The sequence below is a fragment of the Tachysurus vachellii genome, chromosome 4, assembly GCF_030014155.1.
Source record: "Tachysurus vachellii isolate PV-2020 chromosome 4, HZAU_Pvac_v1, whole genome shotgun sequence".
In the NCBI taxonomy this organism is placed as follows: domain Eukaryota; kingdom Metazoa; phylum Chordata; class Actinopteri; order Siluriformes; family Bagridae; genus Tachysurus; species Tachysurus vachellii.
In genome coordinates, this window is record NC_083463.1 from 32,181,093 (window position 1) to 32,205,639 (window position 24,547).

Sequence of the window (24,547 nt, forward strand, 5' to 3'; positions counted from 1 at the left end):
GAGTCACACCAATGGGCTTTTATCCAGGTTAAAGCAGCTCTTTGCTGAAGACTTCACAGACTTAAGACTACAGGAATAAAGTTGTAAATGTTTAAAAGTCTTATGTGACACAAACTAGAGATGGGGGACTCGAGTCATATGACTTGACTCGAGTCGGACTTAAGTCGCAAGCTTGAGACTTGAGACTTGCTTGACAAATATTAAAAAAAGACTCGACTTTACTTTGACTTGACATCCATGACTTGAGACTTGACTCGGACTTGAGTTAAATGACTCGAAATAACTTGTTTTTTGTTTTTGTTTGATCTTTTTTGTCTATTTTGTTTTTAAATCTGTTTTTAAACGCACGCAAGAGCGTAATCTAACCACGTGACACAGCAGGCAAGCAGAGGGAGCGCGCGCACTAACTAATAAACCTTAACAGTTGTGACGAAACATGGAAGGTGCTACACCAAAAATAATTAAGTTCAGGTACCGGGATTTTGTGCAAGATGAGAAGAGAAGAACAGCAGTAAGCCACCACATCGCTCACATTTGAATGACAAAGTTCTATCAAATTAATTTTTTTGCAAGCGCAATGTAGTGTAAATGTTTGGTCACTATTCTTGTGGAAATGTCAGCTTTTTTGCAATAGCTCTTATAATTGGTCTTCAGTGTTAGGCTTTGGGTGAAAAGCGTATGGATCGTTTATGGGGATGCACATATATATATATATAAAAAACATAAATATAAATATAAAAAACTTCAGAGTCATATTCTTGTATAGCATGCACACGTGCACACACACACAGACATTCAATTTAAAGGGATAGTTCACCCAAAAATAAAAAAAATATTTCATAATTTTCTCACCCTCATGTTACAAACCTGTATAAATTTCTTTGTTCTGATGAACACGGAGGAAGGTATTTTAAGGAATGTTTATAACTAAACCATTCATGAGCCCCATTCACTTCCATAGTATTATTTTTTCCCCACTATGGAAGTGAATGAAGCTCGTGAATGGTTTGGTTACAAACAGTCCTCAAAATATCTACATGTGTGTTCATCAAAACAAAGAAATTTATACAGGTTTGTAACATCATGAGGATGAGAAAAAGATAACAGTATTTTCATTTTTAGGTGAACTGTCCATTTAATTAATAAATTACACTCACTCCAATCATCTCTCCCTCTCTCTCCCCAATAGTTAATTCACTTCAAGGTTTGTGGGATTCAATAATTTACATTTTTTGATTGACATGATTGATTGTTGTTGTTATTCTGTTGTTAAAAAGGAAGGATCTAATTTAAGGATGTGTTTCATGTCCCATTAAAAGGTGAATGCCTGTTCAAAAAATGCCATTTTGTTGCATAGAAACCATTGTACTTTTTTATATCTACTTTTCCATGGTCTTCTGCCATGTTTGAGGCGTATTGAAACTTTTCATGCTTTTATTTTGGCCTTATTTCAGTTACATTTACATCTTATTCTTTGTAGTTTTGATTTTTATTCATTTTTAGATTTTTATTGTATTTACAACTCACCTGTATGTGGACACCTTTTAAAAATAAATGCATATAATCATTTTTTGTTGCAAATAAAACTCTCATAGTCCATAAATACTGTAGATTTAACTTTGTTTAATATCTACATTTAGTTAAATCATCAAACATCTGTATGACTTGCCAGTGACTTGCTTGACTCAAGCTACGACTTGACTTGACTTGCTTGACATAAAGCAGTGACTTGACTTGACTTGACTTGACTCTCACAAAAAATGACTCGGACTTGCTTGAGACTTGAAGGTTAAGACTTGAGACTTACTTGTGACTTGCACATGTGTGACTTACTCCCACCTCTGACACAAACACACTCTCAGATAATAAATGGCAATAAGACTTATATGTGAATTACTTACCCCACACACACATAGTTAGAGGATCATTAAGAGCGGTGTTCTTTTTAGATTTAGGTTCAGTTCCCTATGGAAGGGTTATTAAGAGTTTTATTCTCATTTGTTTGTACGACTGTGTGTTAAAAGTTAAATAAATGTTCTAGATGTTTTACAAATCTCATGTGACACAACCACACTGTAATGTTGAGTTTTGATTAGGGATGAGCGAGTACAGCATTATCTGTATCTGTATCTGTATCTGTATCTGTTAACCATATGAATTATCTGTATCTGTATCTGTACTCGGAGTGGGTGGGACCTAATCCGGAAGTAGGCGGGGCTTGTCTTGAAATGGGCGGGGCTTTAACCGGTATGTTATTTTAAGCATGCAGTGGCACACTTGCCATGGACACACAGGATTCTAACCGTAGAGACGGAGCGCACTATTTTCTTTAGCGGAAACAATACAATCGTTTTTAAATCAATAAACTCCTTTTTAAATCATCATTTTGTGTTAAATTATCGATTTATTCGGTAGGTAACAATATAATAAGCGCGATCCGCTTCACGGACCTGTAACTTGAGCGACAGCGAAGCCGCGAACTCGTGCTGAACATTTTAAAGGCGTAACAGCTGATGAAAAAGCAGAGACAATTGTAGACGAAAATGAAGAGAGATTTTATCTTAGTTTTTATTTTATACAAAACATTTTCGTCTCGTCTTTTTTCGTCAACAATAATGCATGTTAATTTAGTCTTAGTCAGCGTTTTTGGACAGTGGTGCGGTCTCGTCATCGTCTCGTCTTAGTCATGAAAAAAAAGGTTGTTGACGAACATATTCCGTCTCGTCTCGTCTGACCAAATTAACACTAGACTACATGAACACGTGTTAAAAGTAAATGCAGTTGATTTATGTTTTTGTTTAAATTCAGCATGAACTGGATATTCTGACATTCATGAGGAAACAAATCTACATTTAAGAACTTTATATAATTAAAAAAAAGACACTTTGTGCATCTATTTAAAATAACAAACAGTGTGTGCGTGTGTGTGTGCGCGTGTGTGTGTGTGTGTGTGTGTGCAGAAAACAAACATGTAAAACAAACATTCTTGTGTTTTCCTTCAACTCTCCAGGTAGATTTCTGATCTCCATCACATCATACAAACCTCACACCCTCATCCTCACACACTCCTCACACATTTCTCACACTCTTCCTCATCACACACTCCTTCACCGTGTGTCAGGATGCAGCTCCTCTCTCTGGTGCTCCTGCTCTCCTCTTTCTCCTCACTGACCCTGACGGAGGTTGTTAACTCTTTTAAACATTCCTGTCCTAACTTCTTCCTTCCGAACCCGGACAAACAAAATGACATCATCGTCCCCACTCTCTTCACTGGACATCAGTATAAGACGATTTGCCAGCGCTGGAAAAACAAATACAGGTTTGCCACCGTGTACGACACTGTGAGGAGGATCCCTGTTTTCTCGGCCTACACATTCTTAAAGGCAGGAACGACTAAACGCAGCGATGTGTGGAAAATTGAACCTCAGGTCAGTCAGTGTGTTTAAATATTTCATTACTGATTCATTAACATGTGTAATGTGTTTTATTTATCATGAAGAGTGTGTTGAGTGAACTGATTAACATCTTTGTGTTTATTTCACTACTCTTTCATTTCTCCTCCATAACAGCTGGAAAATATTGAAAGATATAGACGCTTGAGAGAGATGATTGATTCCCCGAGAGAAGCAGGAAATATAGTTAACCAGGCCGTGGACTCTGATTATACAGGTACAGAGTTTACTAGAGGTCACGTGTTTCCACGACAGTTTGCTGCTGATCAGGAACAAGCAGATTCCACCTTCACTTTAACTAACGTAGCTCCACAAACAAAGGACAGCAACCAAAAATGGGCCGAGCAAGTGGAGGAACCGATGCTTAAAGAAATAAAAAAAAGTCTGTAAACTCGACCAAAATTACCAGGTGTACATTGTGACCGGAGTCGTCCCAGGGAAGACCTGGATACTCATAACAAGAGACGGAATTATATATCAAGGAGGAATTAACATTCCCAGTCATGCTTGGAGCGCTTACTGTTGCAGGAATAAAACAAATTTTAATACTTTCATAGTGAAGGCCTACTTAGCTAAGATGGAGAGTTTTAATCTGAGACACCCTGACATTAACAGGCTGGATACAGAGCTCACTGAACTGTATAATGTTAAGAATAGGGATGGTAATGCAACACCTTTCCAAGTGTTTCCAGGATTAGACTTAAACTTGCGTAACAAATCGTTTTGTAAAAAAAAATCTGATTAATCATCTGCAGTTAGAAACATGAAAAAATTCATGTACTAAATCAAGGCTTTTATTTACAACTAATTACACACTCGGCTGGATTAATGATAATATCTGATCTGTTCTAGAGAGCAAGCTGGGTTAGTTAGTTAGCTTTTAGACTTTACCAGCTATCTCTGAAAAAGCGTTGTTATGGTTACGGTGTGTATTGTGTTGTTTTTTCTCCATCATCACAAAAAGGGGTCCAGTCTGTGTGTCAGCATAAAATTATTCACTATGTTGAGCTTCATATTTCTTTAACACATTTACACTCTTTTTGTGCTTTTTACACAATCCTGGACAGTTTTCTGTTCTTGCAATAAAAGCTTCTTTTAAACAATGTGGAAATATTATATTTTTAAATTTTAGTACATTTGTTTCTGTTAATTCTTAATTTAAAATTTTAGTACATTTGTTTCTGTTAATTCTTAATTTAAAATTTTAGTACATTTGTTTCTGTCAATTCTTAATAAAAACTAATACTGTGAAAAGTATTACCAAACCGCTTCATCATTTTATCACACTGAACAGTGACTTTCTGTACACAGGATTTATTATTAGGGTTCAAGCACGAAGCGCTGGAAACCTATTGTTTTTGTTAGGATTTTTATTATTATTATTATTATTATTATTATTATTATTATTATTTTTCCGCCCTAGAAACGGTCGTGCAGCCCAAACCGTTTCTTGAAATGGGCGGGGCTTTAACCTGCAATAATTAATTTGTAATATTTATAACACTAGCTTACTACCTTTTATGTTTTTATGAAATACAGCAAAAACGTGTCAGACACACTGTCTGGTTACTGGTTAGAGACAGCTGAAGGTTTAAAAAAAAAAAAAATCTCAGACAGGCAGAGACGCAATGCGAGTCGCATTCTACCAAGCAAGCACTACGTCTGAACGAACTCACGTTTACCAGAACTCTACTGGTTAGTAAGTACGTATTATTAACGTTACAACCCGAAGTAAAAAGCTGAAGAAACCCTAAACGTTAACGGAAAAGACCCACGAACCCGAGTGACTGAGGGAGAGACAGAGAGCTGTTCTGTGTGTGACTGTGAGTGAGCAGAGCGAGACACAGCAACACAATACATCTGTATGTGTGTAGGGGAGGGGCGCTGTGACTAGCCTATCACTGTAGGGGAGGGGCGCTGTGACTAGCCTATCACTGTAGGGGAGGGGCGCTGTGACTAGCCTATCACTGTAGGGGAGGGGCGCTGTGACTAGCCTATCACTGTAGGGGAGGGGCGCTGTGACTAGCCTATCACAGAACGCTGACACAATCAGCTAGCCAATGATGATTTTCATACAATTTGAGCACAGATATTGACTCGTATTACTCGTATAATACTCGTACTCGGCAGAAGTGCTTTATCCGTACCGGATACTCGTTTCAGCCAAGTATCCAGCTCATCTCTAATGGATATGACTTTGTTTATTTTAGGGAAAACTGGACAAGTGAGTACTTCACATGACATATGTTGTGGCACCCTCTGTAGCATGACATATGTAGCATGACATATATAGTCATGTCAATCCAAAGGCCTTAAACACTTGAACCCGGGAAATGCTGCTTGCAGCTTTAATTATTATTATTATTATTATTATTATTATTATTATTATTATTATTATTATTATTATTATTATTATTATTATTATTATTAATAGTAGTAGTGTCTGAGTGGTCCAGCAGGTGGCGACATTTCACTACTGTGTACAGAGAGAAAGCTTTTCTCTCTCTCTCTCTCTCTCTCTCTCTCTCTCTCTCTCTCTCTCTCTCTCTCTCTCTCTCTCTCTCTCTCTCTCTCACTTGCGTTTTTGTGTGTGTGTGTGTGTCTACTGTATAAATAATACCTAAATATAACTATATCAGCTGTATATCGAATGAATTATAACAAAAAACGACTTTATTTATTTATACATGAACTATAAGTAGACTTTTACATTTTAATATATATATATATATATATATATATATATATATATATATATATATATATATATATAAATATATATTTGTTTGAAATGTGTTCATAGATAAGGACATAATCAGAATTAAATATCACACTGAACTCTGACTTTTCATTTCACTGTAAAAATTATTAAGGGTAGATTTTTTACTATATTTTGTTTTATTATAATAATAATAATAATAATAATAATAATAACTAATTACTATAACTAATAACTAATTAACTATTATACCTATTATTATTATTATTATTATTATTATTATTATTATTATTATTATTGTTATTATAAAGGTTATACCCCTTCAGCTGTGTGTTGTTATTTGTGTTGGTGTTTGATTTGTTCTTCATGTAAAACACAGAAGCGGCTGGAAAAAAACTGACCTCACCGCAGCAATGTACAGCACACGCCTACTGCAGGGGGACGCGTCCCAATCCAACACCGAGGGAGTGAAAGGAACTCATCAGGTCTTAAAGGGTCTGTAACAAACAGGTCACGTCCTTTTAACATGAAATTCAGTCAGGGCACGTGATTCTGGGCTGCTGTTTATTTTATTTTATTTTATTTTATTGAATTTAATTGAATTTAATTGAATTTAATTGAACTTAATTTAATTTAATTTAATTTAATTTAATTTAATTTAATTTAATTTAATTTAATTGTATTTTATTTTATTTTATTTTATTTTAGATTAGTTTAGTTTAAAGTGTAGTCTGGATAAATAGGCCTCATGTTCCTTCTGAACATTTTGGATGTTTTAATTTGTAATAAAAGTGCTGCGGTCAATTAGAGACGTAACAGGAGCAGGTTAAGTGTGTTTTTCCTACACGTGTAATTGAACAAATCAGTAGTGAAGCTTAAACAATCAAACAAATAAATGTTTTTTTAAAAAGAATTTTTTTAGTACATTAAAATGATTGCACTTATGCCTTTTTTTTCAAAGCAATACATCTATTTTAAACAAAATAAATAAATAAATAATTAACCAAATAAAACCCCACCTGACTGTAGTCTAAAGACAGACAGCGATCAGTGCGTAGAGACTGCTTGCTAAATCTAAATTTCATTTTTAAACATTTTCATAATTTATTGTTTTATTTATTTACCACATTTTGCTCTTCAGTGCTGCAGTTCTTATTGCTGACCAGCGAGATTCATCAGGACGTTTTGAGTCCTAAAGATCCCCAGAAAACAGCTTTAGTTTATTTCTTTTTGGGGTTTTTTGTGCGGATTGAGGCCCAAATTAAAACAACAGAACTAAAAAAAGCATTGATTTTGCTCAGATTCAGTTGACAAATGGATTAATAGGACTGATGTGATTTCAGTGATATTTTGAGCCGAGACGATGATGTTTAACTCAAAAAACAAATGATTCTGCAATTATTTGAGGTTTTGCCAAAAATGATACACTGTAATAAACTTGTAATAAACTTGTTCATTCATTCATTCATCATTCATTCATTTTCTACCGCTTATCCGAACTACCTCGGGTCACGGGGAGCCTCATAATCTCAGGCGTCATCGGGCATCAAGGCAGGATACACCCTGGACGGAGTGCCAACCCATCACAGGGCACACACACACACACACACTCTCATTCACTCACACAATCACACACTAGGGACAATTTTTCCAGAGATGCCAATCAACCTACCATGCATGTCTTTGGACCTGGGGAGGAAACCGGAGTACCCGGAGGAAACCCCCGAGGCACGGGGAGAACATGCAAACTCCACACACACAAGGTGGAGGCGGGAATCGAACCCCGACTCTGGAGATGTGAGGCGAACGTGCTAACTTAGTAATAAATCTGTAAAAAGCCTGTTATAACTCTATAAAAGCCTGTTAGAACGCTGTAATAAATCTGTAATAAGCCTGTTAGAACTCTGTAATAAGCCTGTAATAAATCTGTAATAAGCATGTTATAACTCTGTAATGAACCTGAAATAAACCTGTAATAAACCATATGTCTAGAACCATAGAAGTCTGTCTTCTATTTGTGTCTCTCTGTCTTTCTTTCTGCCCATCAGCTCCAATATTTTTCTATTTATTACAAGATTATCATTATATAACATATTACATATTATAAATAGATTGTATGATTTTTGTTTTGTGTGATTTTGTGTGTCGGATCGGTGGTGAGATCTATAATAAACCCCCCTCTGGATTCGTGAGAATGGTTTATTCCTGTTTCGGTGGAGTGTTGATTTGTGACGCACCCGCGTTCTGTCAGTTCAGTGAGAAGAGGAGCAGGAGGTGGAGAAGGTGGAGGAAGCAGAAGCAGAACTGAAGCAGAACTGAGAAGAAGTGCGTTTTATTCCACAGATGATGATCCGTGGGTGCGGGGAAGAGCTCCAGCTGGATGGAGGAGATGTTTAACGGAGGATTTCTCTCTCAGCCAGGCTCAGAGTTCGGGATAAAGGCTGTGGGAGAGTTCGCGCTTTCATCTGGAACTAAATAATAATAATAATAATAATAATAATAATAATAAAGACTCGTAATCACACACAAACAACACGGAGTGTCTTTAATCCGATATAAACCACTTTAACTGGTGAGTAATGTTCACTTTACCGACACACTCATGTTTATGCTTTAGCTTGTTATGCTAACTAGCTGTGCTGCCTCACCGGTCAAACCCGGGTGTTAGCTACAATGCTAATGTTGTAACTGAACACACACTAATACATTATTTAGTAATCGGTTATTAACACTGTGATTTGATTAACTAACACACAACACCGACATAACCATCTCTGTGAGTGTGTGTGTGTGTGTGTGTGTGTGTGTGTGTGTATGTGTGATTGTGTGTGTATGTATGTGTGATCGTGTGTGTGTGTGTATATGTGTGTGTGTGTGTGTGTATGTATGTATATGTGTGTGTATACATATGTGTGTGTGTGTGTATATGAGTGTGTGTGTGTGTGAGTGTTTAAATCCCTGTGTGTGTTGTTTTGGTGCTGTTTTGTGTTCAACTCAAGTCTCTCTCTGTCTCCTATCTGTCTGATTAAGTGTTAAGTCTGTGTGTGTATATGATGTTATATGATGAGGACGTGTGTGTTGTTTTGAGGTGTGTGTGTGAGTGTGAGTGTGTGTTTATCTGATTGCTGTGACAAACCTTTTTCTTTCTTATTTATAGCTGTTCCTATTCGGTGCTGTTGTGTTTTTTTTTTTTATCACAATACTTTTTATTTCCTGTCATTTTAATTTTAATCTGTTTCTTTTATGTCTTTTATTTGTTTACAGTTTCAGTATAAATCACATCGTTATATTGTGCTCTTGTACCTTCTGGTTCGTGCGCCGGGTCTCGTAATGTAAACAGATTCAGTGAAGATTTCTTTTCGTCTTGATGGAGACGCTAATGGAGCAGTTACGGAAGGAATCAGTGTCAGAGTCGGAGTCAGTGTCTGAGTCCGTGTCAGAGTCGGAGTCAATGTCTGAGTCAGTGTCAGAGTCGATTCATTCATATTTAGTTATGATAACTGGAGCAGAGAGAAAACGACTGCGTTTTAATGAATGAGCGGCTCCACTGCACTCATTCATTCAGCTCTTTTTTTTTCTGTATATCGATCGTATAGGAGCAGTGTATTCATCAATGAGTCTCTCTTCCTCTCTCTCTCTCTCTCTCTCTCTCTCTCTCTCTCTCCTGCAGTATTTCAGATCCCGGGCGATGTGCCAGACCTCAGGGCCAATGAACCTGAGAGGGATTTTAATCGTCTGTAAAAGCTCCCAGTGCTGAACTTTACTGTTACACATCACATCCTCCTGCCCACTCCTGATTTACTCTCTCTCTCTCTCTCTCTCTCTCTCTCTCTCTCTCTCTCTCTCTCTCGATGCTGAAGAGTAACTTGCTCCAGACTGAGGTTTTGTGATACTAATTCAGACCTCACTGGTCTTGCGATGCGATGCAGTGCGATGTGAAGCGGATCGTTTCCTGTTCATTCTGGAGCTCGTTACTATAGCAACGGTAGCGTAGTGGAGCGAGCGCTCGTTACGTCGTTAAATTTTTGTTTTCAACCTCGCGGTCCGGTTGTGACACGGAAGCGTGAACTTTTCTGTAATCTAAATGTTCTTTTCCTTCTCTTTCCTGTGTGTTTTCAGGGCGGCGTGAGAGCACATCCACCATGGTGCAGCAGTATCAATCCCCTGTTCGTGTGTATAAACACCCCTTCGAGCTGGTCATGGCGGTGAGTACACGTTTAAGTCTTTATTTTAACCTTACGCTGGGTTTCTGCACCCTGAGACAAACCCCTCGAGTCCTCGCTCCTCATTACGGCGTCAGGCGTCAGTGAGGACGCTTTTCTGATGCCCTGTTCTGACGGGATTAGTTTCCCTACCTGTCCATCCAGCAGCAGCGTCTCTGGGGTTTTATTCCTGTCTGAGTGATTGATGCTGTGCCGTGGTTTTGTTGGGAAAGCTGTACAAATCTGTAGAGTTGACGACCTCGTACAGGAACTAGAACGTTCTAGAAGAGTTTCTTGTCTGCAGGATGTCAGGGAACCTGAGCACTTTTCTGTGTTCACTAAAAATCATGATGATCATCATGTTAGAGACTTCTTTATGTTCAGCGTCTGTGTGAGTGTGTGTCTGTGTGAGTGTGTGTCTGTGTGAGTGTGTGTCTGTGTGAGTGTGTGTCTGTGTGAGTGTGTGTCTGTGTGAGTGTGTGTCTGTGTGTGTTCAGACTGCAGTTTTACTGTAGTGAGTTGAGGTTAATGGAGTGTTTCAGTATGTTATTGAGACAACGTCTGTTTCCTGTTTTCTGTGATGAATTGAAATATTTTCATTTTTTTCATCTCTCTCTCTCTCTCTCTCTCTTTCCCCTCGTTGTATATATGTTCACGGCTTCCTTCCTGACCTCGAACACATTCCTGTGTAAATTTAAGCTCCTGCAGCTCCAGCAGTGAAACATCAGCTCAGCCCCCCGGCGTCCTTCAGCTCTCATACAGAATGTTCTAGAACATCCAGCGTGTTTCTGCTCGTCCTGTAGTGCTATGTGCTGATTAGAAAACAATCAGAGGCTGTTTTGACTCGAGTCAGGACCGGAGTCAGATTAAACCCACGTTAGCGTCTTGCGGAGATTTTTGTCACCGATTTATCATCTGTTTTGTTTTTTTCACCATTTGTCACCATTTTTCTGACGTTTACACAATTATACAATATTATATAAAAAGCATTATTAGCTTTAATTAACAATTAGTTTATAATCTTAGTTCTCTGTTCTCACAGCAGCTATAAACAGTCGTGTCGTATTCGTATAAAATGTTTTACCGAGAGTTAAATAATCCACTTAAATCTTAAGTTAGATTAAAAAAAAAAAAAAAACAGTACTTGTTTTTTTCCTTCAGGGGGAAAAAAAGCAGAAGGATGTTTTTGGTGTCCGAGACGTTTCCGCGGAAACGGTTTCTCTGAACGTGAAGGTTTTTTTTGTCTCTCAGGCGTGTAAGAGTTTAATTCTCGTGTCAGCAGTCGCGCCAGCTGGCTGCATGTTAGAGCCGATTCAGAGAAGTGTTTTTCTTTTTTTCTTTCCTCCCCTCCCTCACTGCAGCATTCTTGAACACACACACACACACACACACACACACACACACACACACTCTTCCCTTTCTGTTCTCTCTGGTGTTTAACTCGCTGCTTGTTCTCAGGAACAGGGAAGTACTTAACTTCACTCTAACTGCCTTCCTGAGCTTCTCTCAGCACCACAATCAGGTTCTTACACAAGTAAAAAGACCCAGAGACGCCATCACAACCCCACCGAGCTGAACACAGCTTCAGACGAGTTACACCGTGAACACGAGGGTTACCGCCGGAGACTCTGCAGCTCACCCGTTGCTGTTAGCACGTTAGCTTGTCGCTAACATAACAACGTCGCTCCTGTGAGCGCTGATGTAACTCTTATAGTCTTAGAACTCTTAAAACAAATCTTTTAATAGTCACGTAAACGAACTGACCGCTGATTCGTCGGCGTAACGGTGACATTTGTGTCTTTAAGTGTAAATGTTTTTGGTGACGTGACGTGACGGGACGACGCGTCTGACCTGAGACCGGTCCGCTTTCCTGTGGTCGTGTTTCCAGAACCTTCCTGCTGTCATGTTGTGTAAACCTCCAGACGGAACATTCCACTGTTTCCCAAAATACCTGCCTGTGAGAGTTTAACGTACAAACACCGATTAATTTTCCACAAGATTTCTAGACTCCTCCGTAGGCGGGTACGTACAGTATATCGTGGCTCGTACAGTTTTCTCTCTAAAACACGCAAGATCTCTTTCCTGTCGAGGTCGTGACCTGCGTTAGGAGCCGCCGGTGGTGTGATTTGTGCTGCGGATGCAGAGCTCTCGCTGTGATCAAAGAGATTTCCTTATAACCTGCATGGATTTAAGCTACAGCAAAAAGCGAGTTGAACGGCCGACTGTTACCACGGCAACACTGTAAAGGGATAAACAAAACAAAACGGTGCAATCTCTAACGGTTAATAAATCAGTTACATTACTAATCAAATGGAAAAACTCGTCACATCACTGAGACCTTTCTGTCCTCAGGGTTGTAGGATAAGTGACAACTTCACCGCTGACACTGGAGACTCCTTCCATAAACGTCATATCTGCACATCGTCCGCCTTACATGCTGTTGCTATAGAAACCGTAAGATATCGATGCTAGAAAGATGAGACGGTTACTTAGGGGAACATTCTCCTAGCTTCAGAGTTAGTTCGTCGTCAATGGTTTACGAGACGCCGATCTTCTACGTACAAACGTCCTCGCTAGCATTAGCAGCCGAATCTGCTTTTTTTTGCTCAGACGTGGCCGAAGTGGAGTCAGTTCCCTTGAGCACACGACGTTCCTGACGTTCCCCCGGAGACATCAGGACAAAACAAATGTATTTAAATCTGCCACTTCAGTAAAAACGACCCGCGGCTCGCCGAGACGTTCGGTTACGCAAAAGGGAAAAAAATACACAGATTGTTTTTGCAACAGAGGAAGGAAGTGGATTTGAAAACAGTCGTTCTCTTTCATCATGGAGGAAGCGATAGTCACGTGTTGATGTTGTTGTTACTGATCGTCAGCGCCCTTTAATACGGATTCCTGAAAAGGTTCGGGAAAACTTATCTGTTTTATAAAAGAAAAAGGACGAATCATCCTGTTCTGGTTCCTGGTCTGTTCGGGTCTTTTCCAGTTCCAGCCTGGAACCGTTTTGTTTCAGCTCTGTACTAAGACGGAGCGTTGGATCGGCCCCATCTCTAATCGTCACACAGCGCCGCATGAACTAGCGGTCAGCATCATCCCGGACGCCACGTGCCGTTAAAATCCGTGTGGGGGGATTAGTCACAGGCGGAGGGATTAAAGATTAAAAGATGAGACGCGATCAGATCATCAGCTTTACAGGACACCGAGGTACAGAAAGGTAGAAACGAAGGACGACGGATCACGAGGCGGGAATCCTCTCCGTCTGAAGCGACTCGATGAGACGTGCAGTAACTACATTCATGTTTCACAATAATTTGCTAACATCTAGAGATGTTCCAGCTCCAGTTAGACTCTGTGATACTAAAGAGGAGACGCAACTCCATGTGGTCTTTGAGGACAACAACCTCCTCATCAATACAACATTTATCAGACTGTATACAATCATCATAAAGTACATAATGTATTATAATCACACCTCCAGTGTCACCCAGATGAGGATGAGGTTCCCGTTTGAGTCTGGTTCCTCTCAAGGTTCCTCCCCACAGTCACCTGAGTCACACCACAAAGACACACCATGTTTTTACTACGGTACTGAAACGGAGCTCTAAGTATGTAAATAAACTCACAGCTTTGCTGATGCTTCAGTGGCTGTGTTTAAACACATCTCTGAGATGTGTCTCACTTCCTGTTTTCCGTATTGGTCATTGGTTTGTTCACTTCGTCTCGGTCTCATGATGCTGCCACCCAAATGTTCTAACATCAGACATCTAACATCATAACACAATGTTTACTGGGTTTGTGTTTGTTTTGTATTTTTCTATCAAAAGATATCAGACTGCTGCTGTGTTTTGGACTCGGCAATGTGTGTGACAGAACATTCTGGAAGCTTGTTTAAGCTTCTCTCTCTCTCTCTCTCTTTCTCTCACTGTTTTCTCTCTCGCTCTCTCTCGCTCTCGCTCTCGCTGTCTCTCTCTGTCTCTCTCTCGCTCTCTGTCTCTCTCTCGCTCTTGCTGTCTCTCTCGCTGTCTCTCTCTCGCTGTCTCTCTCTCGCTGTCTCTCTCTCGCTCTCTCTCTCTGTCTCTCTCTCTCTCTCTCTCTCTCTCGTTGTGTGTACACAGTGCAGTAATGTACAACAGATAACATTTTTGTGTTGTTTTTTCCCCTCAATGCTTTTAAGAGAGTGAAAGTGAGCATACTGCAACACACACACACACACACACACACACATGCAATCACGAAACCGATAGCATGACCTGGAGTGTCTTTATACAGCAGCCTTCTTTGAACTTTCCTTCAACACCAGTCACCGCATGTGCAGCTCACGTGGAGACGAGTACACTGTGTTCTGTTCACGCGTAACACCCTTCTACACACACACATACACACACACACACAGACACACACACACAGCCTTATTTGTTCTTGATCATTAGATCCAGATGACCTCATTATGTTCACGTACAGTTTGGAGGTTCTGGTTCTGATCGGTTATTAAACCCGACCTGTGAGGCGTTAGTGTTGTTGTTGTTGTAGAACTTCATGCAGATGAAGTAAAACCTGACGAGTAAAAGTAAACTCTTGGTGCGTCTCGTCTCCGCCTCCCCCTCTCATTTCCTCTCTGCTTCCACACAGAGAGATGTGTAATCGCACTTTAGTCACCACGCGCCGTCACTAAAGCGAGCGTTTGTTTATTTCTGCTGCATCATCATCAGCTCTGGAAACGACTCACTGCTGCGGCGCTTTTAATCAAAACTTTATCTTTTTTATTTCTGTCCTGTTATCAGCAACAGCAGCAGCATTAGCTGTTATTATTGATAAACACCAGGCGCTAAATATACACTAAACAACCCCTGACATGTTGTGTGTGTGTGTGTGTGTGTGTGAGAGAGAGACGTCCCCTGAGTAAGTTTAGACATCACTGATTAGGGATCAGGTCTAACACGTCTAACGTTTCATGTTACTGACGTCTTAATTAGATGTTCGCGCGTCGCTTTGGCACAAAAACCACACATTAAAAACCCGATAGCTGAAATTACAGTCCAATAAGCGCCGGCGTCGGACGTTTTGCAGCACGAACCTGCAATCAACCTCCAAACAAACCGCATGCTGTCGATGTTCAGGCCCGAAAGTGAAACTTTCTCTTTTCCATGAGGTTGGTGTGACACGTGTGCCGCTTGATTTAACACACGAAAGCGCTTTAAAATTCAGAGCCGACAGCGTCGTGTACCGCACGTGCTCTGAACACAGAACGTCAAGTGTGTGATGAGAAATAACGTTAATAATGAGTGTGTGTGATGTGTAATAACGGTAATAACAAGTGTCTGAGAAATAATGTTAATAACAAGTGTGTGTGATGAGAAATAACGTTAATAACAAGTGTGTGTGATGAGAAATAACGTTAATAACGAGTGTGTGTGATGTGTAATAACGTTTATAACAAGTGTGTGTGATGTGTAATAACGTTAATAACAAGTGTCTGATGAGAAATAATGTTAATAACAAGTGTGTGTGATGAGAAATAATGTTAATAACAAGTGTGTGATGTGTAATAACGTTAATAACGAGTGTGTGTGATGTGTAATAACGTTAATAACGAGTGTGTGTGATGTGTAATAACGTTTGTAACAAGTGTGTAATGAGAAATAATGTTAATAACAAGTGTGTGTGATGTGTAATAACGTTAATAACGAGTGTGTGTGATGTGTAATAACGTTAATAACGAGTGTGTGTGATGTGTAATGACGTTAATAACGAGTGTGTGTGATGTGTAATGACGTTAATAACGAGTGTGTGTGATGAGAAATGACGTTAATAACGAGTGTGTGATGTGTAATAACGTTAATAACGAGTGTGTGATGAGAAATAACGTTAATAACGAGTGTGTGTGATGAGAAATAACGTTAATAACGAGTGTGTGATGTGTAATAACGTTAATAACGAGTGTGTGATGTGTAATAACGTTAATAACGAGTGTGTGTGATGAGAAATAACGTTAATAACGAGTGTGTGTGATGAGAAATAACGTTAATAACGAGTGTGTGATGTGTAATAACGTTAATAACGAGTGTGTGATGAGAAATAACGTTAATAACGAGTGTGTGATGAGAAATAACGTTAATAACGAGTGTGTGTGATGTGTAATGATGTTAATAACGAGTGTGTGATGTGTAATAACGTTAATAACGAGTGTGTGTGATGAGAAATAACGTTAATAACGAGTGTGTGATGTGTAATAACGTTAATAACGAGTGTGTGATGAGAAATAACGTTAATAACGAGTGTGTGTGATGAGAAATAACGTTAATAACGAGTGTGTGATGTGTAATAACGTTAATAACGAGTGTGTGATGTGTAATAACGTTAATAACGAGTGTGTGTGATGAGAAATAACGTTAATAACGAGTGTGTGTGATGAGAAATAACGTTAATAACGAGTGTGTGATGTGTAATAACGTTAATAACGAGTGTGTGATGTGTAATAACGTTAATAACGAGTGTGTGATGAGAAATAACGTTAATAACGAGTGTGTGATGAGAAATAACGTTAATAACGAGTGTGTGTGATGAGAAATAACGTTAATAACGAGTGTGTGTGATGAGAAATAACGTTAATAACGAGTGTGTGATGTGTAATAACGTTAATAACGAGTGTGTGATGTGTAATAACGTTAATAACGAGTGTGTGATGAGAAATAACGTTAATAACGAGTGTGTGATGAGAAATAACGTTAATAACGAGTGTGTGTGATGAGAAATAACGTTAATAACGAGTGTGTGTGATGAGAAATAACGTTAATAACGAGTGTGTGTGACAATTAAATGGAGCTACTGTACAACCCTAAAAAATTTACCCCTAGCTCCATGGTAACACCCCAAGTTGGCACTAACAAGCAGCAGTTAATTTTCCGCAGTTTATCAGGTTCATTGTAATGAAGGACAAAGTTACAGCTGAACCATCGAGCAGGTTTGTGCAGTTCATTGTGAATCACACGTGACAAGAATCTGGAGCGATTCTCTATCTGCGTTTAGTTTCTGTTTACTGTGGAACTGTGGAAGAACATCTTAAAACCCGTCTTTCATCTTGTCCTTCACACGGGACACCGTGTTAATGTGTAGAACATCTTAAAACCCGTCTTTCATCTTGTCCTTCACACAGGACACCGTGTTAATGTGTAGAACATCTTAAAACCCGTCTTTCATCTTGTCCTTCACACAGGACACCGTGTTAATGTGTAGAACATCTTAAAACCCGTCTTTCATCTTGTCCTTCACACAGGACACCGTGTTAATGTGTAGAACATCTTAAAACCCGTCTTTCATCTTGTCCTTCACACAGGACACCGTGTTAATGTGTAGAGATGTTTTGTATGTTATGAGAGTTGTGAGGTTCGTACAGTACATCAGACACTGAACAGGACACGATCGTTATTTTATAGTTTAAATGTTCTGATCGAACCCCAGCGCCATGCTGCAGTGTATCTCAGTGCACACCGAGAGGACGACGTGAGAGAGAATGTGTTCAGGATAAATTTACTGAACGCCGACGGCTCGGATTTCCGATCTTCCTGACCTCGGAGCGTGTTTTCTCCTCGACCTACTTTCTGAACGGATTCCAGCACCGAGAGCTTAGAATAGCTTCAACCAACAAACTCTTCCTCAGGAATATTCATGTACTGTAGTGCGGTTCTGACCTTCAGTGTGTGTGTGTGTGTGTGTGTGTGTGTGTGTACAGTGAGTAATTCTGCTGTATGAATAAACACCATGTAAATGACTCAGACTCGTTGTTCAGGTTGTTAATAAAAAAAGACTTTCTATTATTAGTGTTCATTATAATATCTCTCTTATTCCATGAGTTCATGTCGTTGTGTGTGTGTGTGTGTAAGGTTGAGTGCTGCTCATCGTAACCATAGCAACACTCTTCCCAGCCCTAACTAGTCCAGTATCTGTGAACTAACTATCTGAGTTAACTGTAGATCAGCTTTATTATTGTCAGTAACAGAGAAGTGTTTTCTTTTTATCCGTTTTATTTAAATTTCCTTTGTTTATGTATCCTTTTAAAATCAAGTGAATGTTAACGAGTTTGAATACAGCTCTCTGTGTGTGTGTGTGTGTGTGTGTGTGTGTGTGTGTGTGTGTGTGTGTGTGTGTGTGTGTGTGTGAAGCCCACACAAGTCCTTCTGTCTATCTGAATACAATGAATGAGTTGAGCTTGAATCGAGCACTTGTTTGTTTTTTTTTTCTTTCGAACAGGAACACACCACACACACACACACACACACACACACACACACACACACACACACACACACACACACACACACACACACACACCACACACACACATGCACACAAAGACGTTTCTGTCTGAAATTGTAAAACAAAATTGAAACAATTGGCGCCTATAAAAGTGAGATTTTCTGCAACACCTCTGCTGTGCCATTTCTCACTGTGTGTGTGTGTGTGTGTGTGTGTGTGTGTGTGTGTTAGAGAATGCCTATGTGAATGGCTTGTTAGTGTTTGTTTGCAGTGTGAGATTAATAAGCTACAGGAAGGAGACACCACTAGCTGTATCTCATTTCACTAAGTGCCCTTGTTTACTTGTACACTTTGTTTGAGTGCTGAGTAACATGAGCGTGTGTGTGTATATCGAGCACAAACATGCGGTTTAACTTTAAAAACTTATTATAGTGCACAGAGTGAGAGAGAGAAAGAGATAAATGGAGAAAGAGAGAGATGGATGGATGGATGTCGGCACTTGTGTTAATGATTATTTGAATTAATTTACACACACCGGTTACTACGGTTTCTTTTTCCTGTAGTTAACTCTGTGTGTGTGTGTGTGTGTGTGTGTGTGTGTGTGTGTGTGTGTGTACAATATCCTGTATCAAACCAGTCCTTACACACACATTTACACAGGATTCTAACTAATGCTGTTTGTTCAGCTTCACGTGTGTGTGTGTGTGTGTGTGTGTGTGTGTGTGTGTGTGAGAGAGAGAGAGAGAATGTGTGTGTGTTTGTGTGGTTTTAGGAGATCAGATCTAATCAGTCTGATGCCTCACATACGCTCTGGTGTATAAAAGGGGTTTGAGCGATAGCTCACATGCCGAAATTCCGATCTGGAATTTCCTCCTCGCATGAACATTGCGATCCCACATCACATTCCTCCGTCTCCACTCCTTCACCTCACAGCACCTCACGCTCTGCTCCCTCTTCCTGGTTTTCCGCCGTTTGTTCAGTAAAACTAGTGCAACCTGCTTTGTGTAACAGGTTACACACTTAAACAACAGGAGGCTTTACACACACACACACACACACACATATATATACACACCCTAATTAGATTGATCTGTCGTTTAGAACTTTTGTGAAATACATTGACCTGAAAAAACACGCACACATGCACACACACACTCACACACACACACACGCACAGATGCTAGTCAAGTAGCCAAATGGTTTAGTTTAGCGTTGACTCTATTATCCCTCGGTATACGGCTGATTATAAAAAGCACTCGAGTCCATGTATCTATAGGCTACGTTTACACACAGTTGCTATGGCTACGCTTTGTTTTTGAGGAAACCTATAGAGATGTACAGAGACCTGTCCTAAGCTTCACGGTTACATCACGGATTTCGATTAGATCCGTCATCGTATACGTTAACAATAAATGATTTAACAGAACATGTTTCTGAGACCCAGCAGTTACAGAGAGCTTTTTCTAACGTTCCCGTTCTCTCCGTCTCTCTCAGGCGTACGAGAGGAGGTTCCCCACGTGTCATCTCATCCCCATGTTCGTGGCCAGCGACGTCCTCAACGAGGAGACGAGCGAAGATAACTCCGCGCACAAAGTCGAGAGGAGGTGCAAGCTGGACATCGACGCCCCTCGACTCCTGAAAAGGGTAATACGTTCGTACCTTTATTTAATTCTATACATTTTTATCCTTCTCACGACACGGCGACCTGCCGCCGATTTCTAATTTACAAACAAAACGTCTGCTTTCATTCGCCTGTAGTTTATAATAACCTCGAGGTATCGGCATCGTCTGTTTATTACTAGCTGAGCCGTACGAGCGAGCCGTTACCATAGAAACAATAACGTATTCAGCACCGATCAGTTGGCCAGGGGTTTAGTCAAAATATGCAGCATAAAACCTTTTGCAGAACGTAAATTATGCAGCGATTTCTAGTCTAGAAAGAGGACCATTTTCATTCATTCACTCATTCATTCATCTTCTACCGCTTATCCGAACTACCTTGGGTCACGGGGAGCCTGTGCCTATCTCAGGCGTCATCGGGCATCAAGGCAGGATACATCCTAGACGGAGTGCCAACCCATCGCAGGGCACACACACACACTCTCATTCACTCACGCAATCACACACTAGGGACAATTTACCAGAGATGCCAATCAACCTACCATGCATGTCTTTGGACCGGGGGAGGAAACCGGAGTACCCGGAGGAAACCCCCGAGGCACGGGGAGAACATGCAAACTCCACACACACAAGGCGGAGACGCTGGAGGTGTGAGGCGAAAGTGCTAACCACTAAGACACCGTGACCCTCTAGGGACGCTTCTGAAACCGATTTGTTTACGTACGTGCGACGGAAAAGACCCGGATCGTAACTGAAAACTTTTACGAAGTCGAAAATCAGACCTGGCAGTTACGGCTATGCTTATTGGCTCCCGTTCGAGACGGAACCAATCAGATGGCCGCTTGCGAGCGAACTGTAGCAGGCACGTGTACATGAGCGCTACTATTAACTACACTATGATCGCGGAGAGACAGTCGACTCTGTTCAGTGGCATTAGGGGGATTTTGTGTTTGCGATTTCGTGATTCATCACTGAAAATAAGAAGTAAAATAATATGAGAAGATGCTCTACTTCCTCTCATGAAGGAGAAGAGAGCGATACTAAACAACGCTGAGAGGGGGACTCCAGGGGACTGTACTCATGGCCTGAAGAAAATGATCTAAAGCCCTTATTTATTGTCACGTCTGCACGTTAATAACACTGTGATTGTGTTCAGATTGCAGGCGTCGACTACGTTTACTTCATCCAGAAGAACACGCTGAACCGCAGAGAGAGGACGCTGCACATCGAGTCGCACAACGAGACCTTCTCAAACCGCGTCATCATCCATGAGCTCTGCTGCTACTCAGTGAGACACACACACACACACACACACACGGGAACACACACACAGAAAAAACACACAAACACACTCACGTACACACACACAGAGACACACACACACACACTCTCTCTCTGACACACACTGTCATACACACGCAGAAAAAACACACATACTCACACACTCACATACTCACACACATACACACACTCACACAGAGACACACACACATTCTCTCCGATACACACTCTCTCTGACACACACTCTCACACACATGCACTCACACACACACACACACACACACACACACAGAAAAAACACACATACACACACACAGAGACACATGCTCACACACACACTCTCTCTCTCTTTCTTTCTTTCTGACCAATGGGCCGTGGTCATTTTTGTTTCGTAGTCATGAACACACACTCCTTAAGGAATGCATATTGTGGGTTTATTTGCTTTTTATCTGAACCATCTTTAAATGGCTGATGATTTGGTAATGTTGCCATGGACCTGTTTAAAATAAATAAGAAATGTGTGTGTTATTAATTACATTTTTAACCGAACTCAGCCCCAGTTTCTGAGCCAGATCATGACGCTGCACAGCTGGAATTCTGCTTAAAAGAGCAAAGTGTTCACAAAGATTTCCACAAGCGATAGAGCGAGATGAGGAAACGGGTTAGGTGTGTGTGTGTGTGTGTGTGTGTGAGAGAGACGAGTCGCTGTGTATGTGGGACAGATTCAGGGCTGGATGATGGAATGCGAGCAACATAAATCTGCACAGCTTCTCTCTCTCTCTCTCTCTCTCTCTCTCGCGCGCACACACACACACACGCCCGCACACTCGCATACTGTTCCAGCTTCTAGAGCATTCCACACTTTATTAAAGGAACAATACGAAACACACACAATGTAATTCTCTTTAACTGGCAGCTGAACCACATCAGCACATAGAGGAGTTACAATACAGTGTTTTTACACACACACACAGTGTTTTTACACACACACAGTTGAACTCTGGTCAGAAGGTGTGTGATGCTGGTGAGGGGAAACAGCTGTTTATCACATCTGTAACTTAAACCAGAGCAGGAAGGAGCTCGTCTCTCTGAACGTTCCACAGCATTAAATCTGACTTTAAAGCCTCGCAACATGCGGCATTTTGCCCTCTTGCGTGTTGTGACACATCGCACCACCCCGGTGTGTTTTATTTTTGTGTAACATCACAGTGTGGTGTGTGTTGTTCAAAAAGAAACTCCACTTCTAATAAAGACTTGTGTAAGAGTTTGTTTCAGGATACAGGAGATTATGCTGCTGTAATGTATAATCTGCAGGAGGTTTCTGTGATGTAAAGAGGATATAAACACTCCAGGATGTGCTGCTCTGGGTAAATAATCATTGTTGTGGTGGTAACAGTAACTCTGCTCCATGGACTTGTTGATTTTCCTACAGCGGTTAAGGCGGTGTTAGTGTTGTGCTTAGATACTCCAGTATTTGCCTACTGTGTGAGTGAGTGCGTGTGTGTGAGTGAGTGTGAGTGAGTGCGTGTGTGTATATGAGTGAGTGAGTGTGAGTGAGTGCGTGTGTGTATATGAGTGTGCGTGTGTGTATATGAGTGTGCGTGTGTGTATATGAGTGCGTGTGTGTGTGTATATGAGTGCGTGTGTGTGTATATGAGTGCGTGTGTGTGTATATGAGTGCGTGTGTGTGTATATGAGTGCGTGTGTGTGTATATGAGTGCGTGCGTGTGTGTGTGTATATGAGTGCGTGCGTGTGTGTGTATATGAGTGCGTGCGTGTGTGTGTATATGAGTGCGTGCGTGTGTGTATATGAGTGCGTGTGTGTGTGTATATATGAGTGCGTGTGTGTGTGTATATGAGTGCGTGTGTGTGTGTATATGAGTGTGCGTGTGTGTGTGTGTGTATGCGTGTGTATGAGAGTGCGCGTGTGTGTATGAGAGTGCGCGTGTGTGTATGAGAGTGCGCGTGTGTGTATGAGAGTGCGCGTGTGTGTATGAGAGTGCGCGTGTGTGTATGAGAGTGCGCGTGTGTGTATGAGAGTGCGTGTGTGTGTATGAGAGTGCGCGTGTGTGTATGAGAGTGCGCGTGTGTGTATGAGTGCGTGTATATATATGAGTGTGTGTGTGTATATATATGAGTGTGTGTGTGTGTGTATATATATATATGAGTGTGTGTGTGTGTGTATATATATATGAGTGTGTGTGTGTGTGTGTATATATATGAGTGTGTGTGTGTGTGTCTGTGTGTGTCTGTGTGTTTGTCTGTGTGTGTTCTAAACGGCTAGAGAGAATTGATGAGGTTCGCTGTCTCTAACACTTTCCAGAAGTTTCTGTCTTTTATTGTTGTTGCAGCAGAAATTCAGCTGCTGCTGCAGTTTTGTGCAGTTCAGTCGTCTCCTTCTGCTGATCTCTCGCTTCTTTTCATTCCCTGTATTTTTGGGGTTATTAGCCATCTGCTCTCTCACGATTAAAAGGGAAAAAAAAAAACATGCGTGTGTGTTATTGTGTGTGTGTGTGTGGTTCAGAGCTTATTACATTTCACACCTGTGAAAAAAAAGAAAAAAAAAAACGTGAGCAGATTCATTGTGATGTCAATGTTCTATTCTAACTGTTTAATTTGATAACTCCAGCTCTGTGTGTGTAATAACGTGAGCATGTGTGTGTGTGCCAGGTTCACCCTGAGAACGAGGACTGGACATGTTTCGAGCAGTCTGCCAGCCTAGACATCAAATCCTTCTTCGGTTTCGAGAGCACTGTGGAGAAAATCGCCATGAAGCAGTACGCCAACAGCATCAAAAAGGTCACAGATCTTTTTCTGTTCCTTTGTGCTTCGTTCCTGTACAATATAAATCGACCCTGTACATTAACTCTTTCCTCTACAGGGTAAAGAGATCATCGAGTACTACCTGAGAGAGCTGGAGGAGGAGGGCATTACCCACGTGCCCCGCTGGAGCCCCAACACCTCCCTCATTCAGCCCGTTGTCGCGGTCACACCCCCGGCTCCTCCCTCCACGGCTCCCA

At 40.8% G+C, this 24,547-nt stretch overlaps 2 protein-coding genes across 3 annotated transcripts in view; both read left to right on the top strand.

Moving 5' to 3' along the window:
• The first annotated feature begins 2,516 nt into the window (after positions 1-2,516).
• LOC132844064 (endonuclease domain-containing 1 protein-like) lies at positions 2,517-4,305 on the top strand. Its single transcript, XM_060867224.1, has 3 exons — positions 2,517-2,771; positions 3,011-3,428; positions 3,570-4,305. Exons 2-3 carry the CDS (start codon positions 3,123-3,125, stop codon positions 3,840-3,842), a joined length of 579 nt encoding a protein of 192 aa, XP_060723207.1. The 5' UTR covers positions 2,517-2,771; positions 3,011-3,122; the 3' UTR covers positions 3,843-4,305.
• Positions 4,306-8,417: 4,112 nt separating this feature from the next.
• The window catches only part of si:dkey-237i9.1 (SEC14-like protein 1), a 28,877-nt gene continuing 12,747 nt past the window's right edge, over positions 8,418-24,547 (top strand). For both annotated transcript variants that reach the window (XM_060869013.1, XM_060869014.1), the window contains exons 1-6: positions 8,418-8,743; positions 10,291-10,376; positions 20,121-20,270; positions 21,403-21,534; positions 24,198-24,326; positions 24,409-24,547. The exon at positions 24,409-24,547 is cut by the window's right edge and continues 105 nt beyond it. In XM_060869013.1, coding sequence (XP_060724996.1) covers positions 10,314-10,376; positions 20,121-20,270; positions 21,403-21,534; positions 24,198-24,326; positions 24,409-24,547 — 613 coding nt within the window. In that variant the 5' untranslated portion in view covers positions 8,418-8,743; positions 10,291-10,313. The remainder of the gene's footprint in view (positions 8,744-10,290; positions 10,377-20,120; positions 20,271-21,402; positions 21,535-24,197; positions 24,327-24,408) is intronic.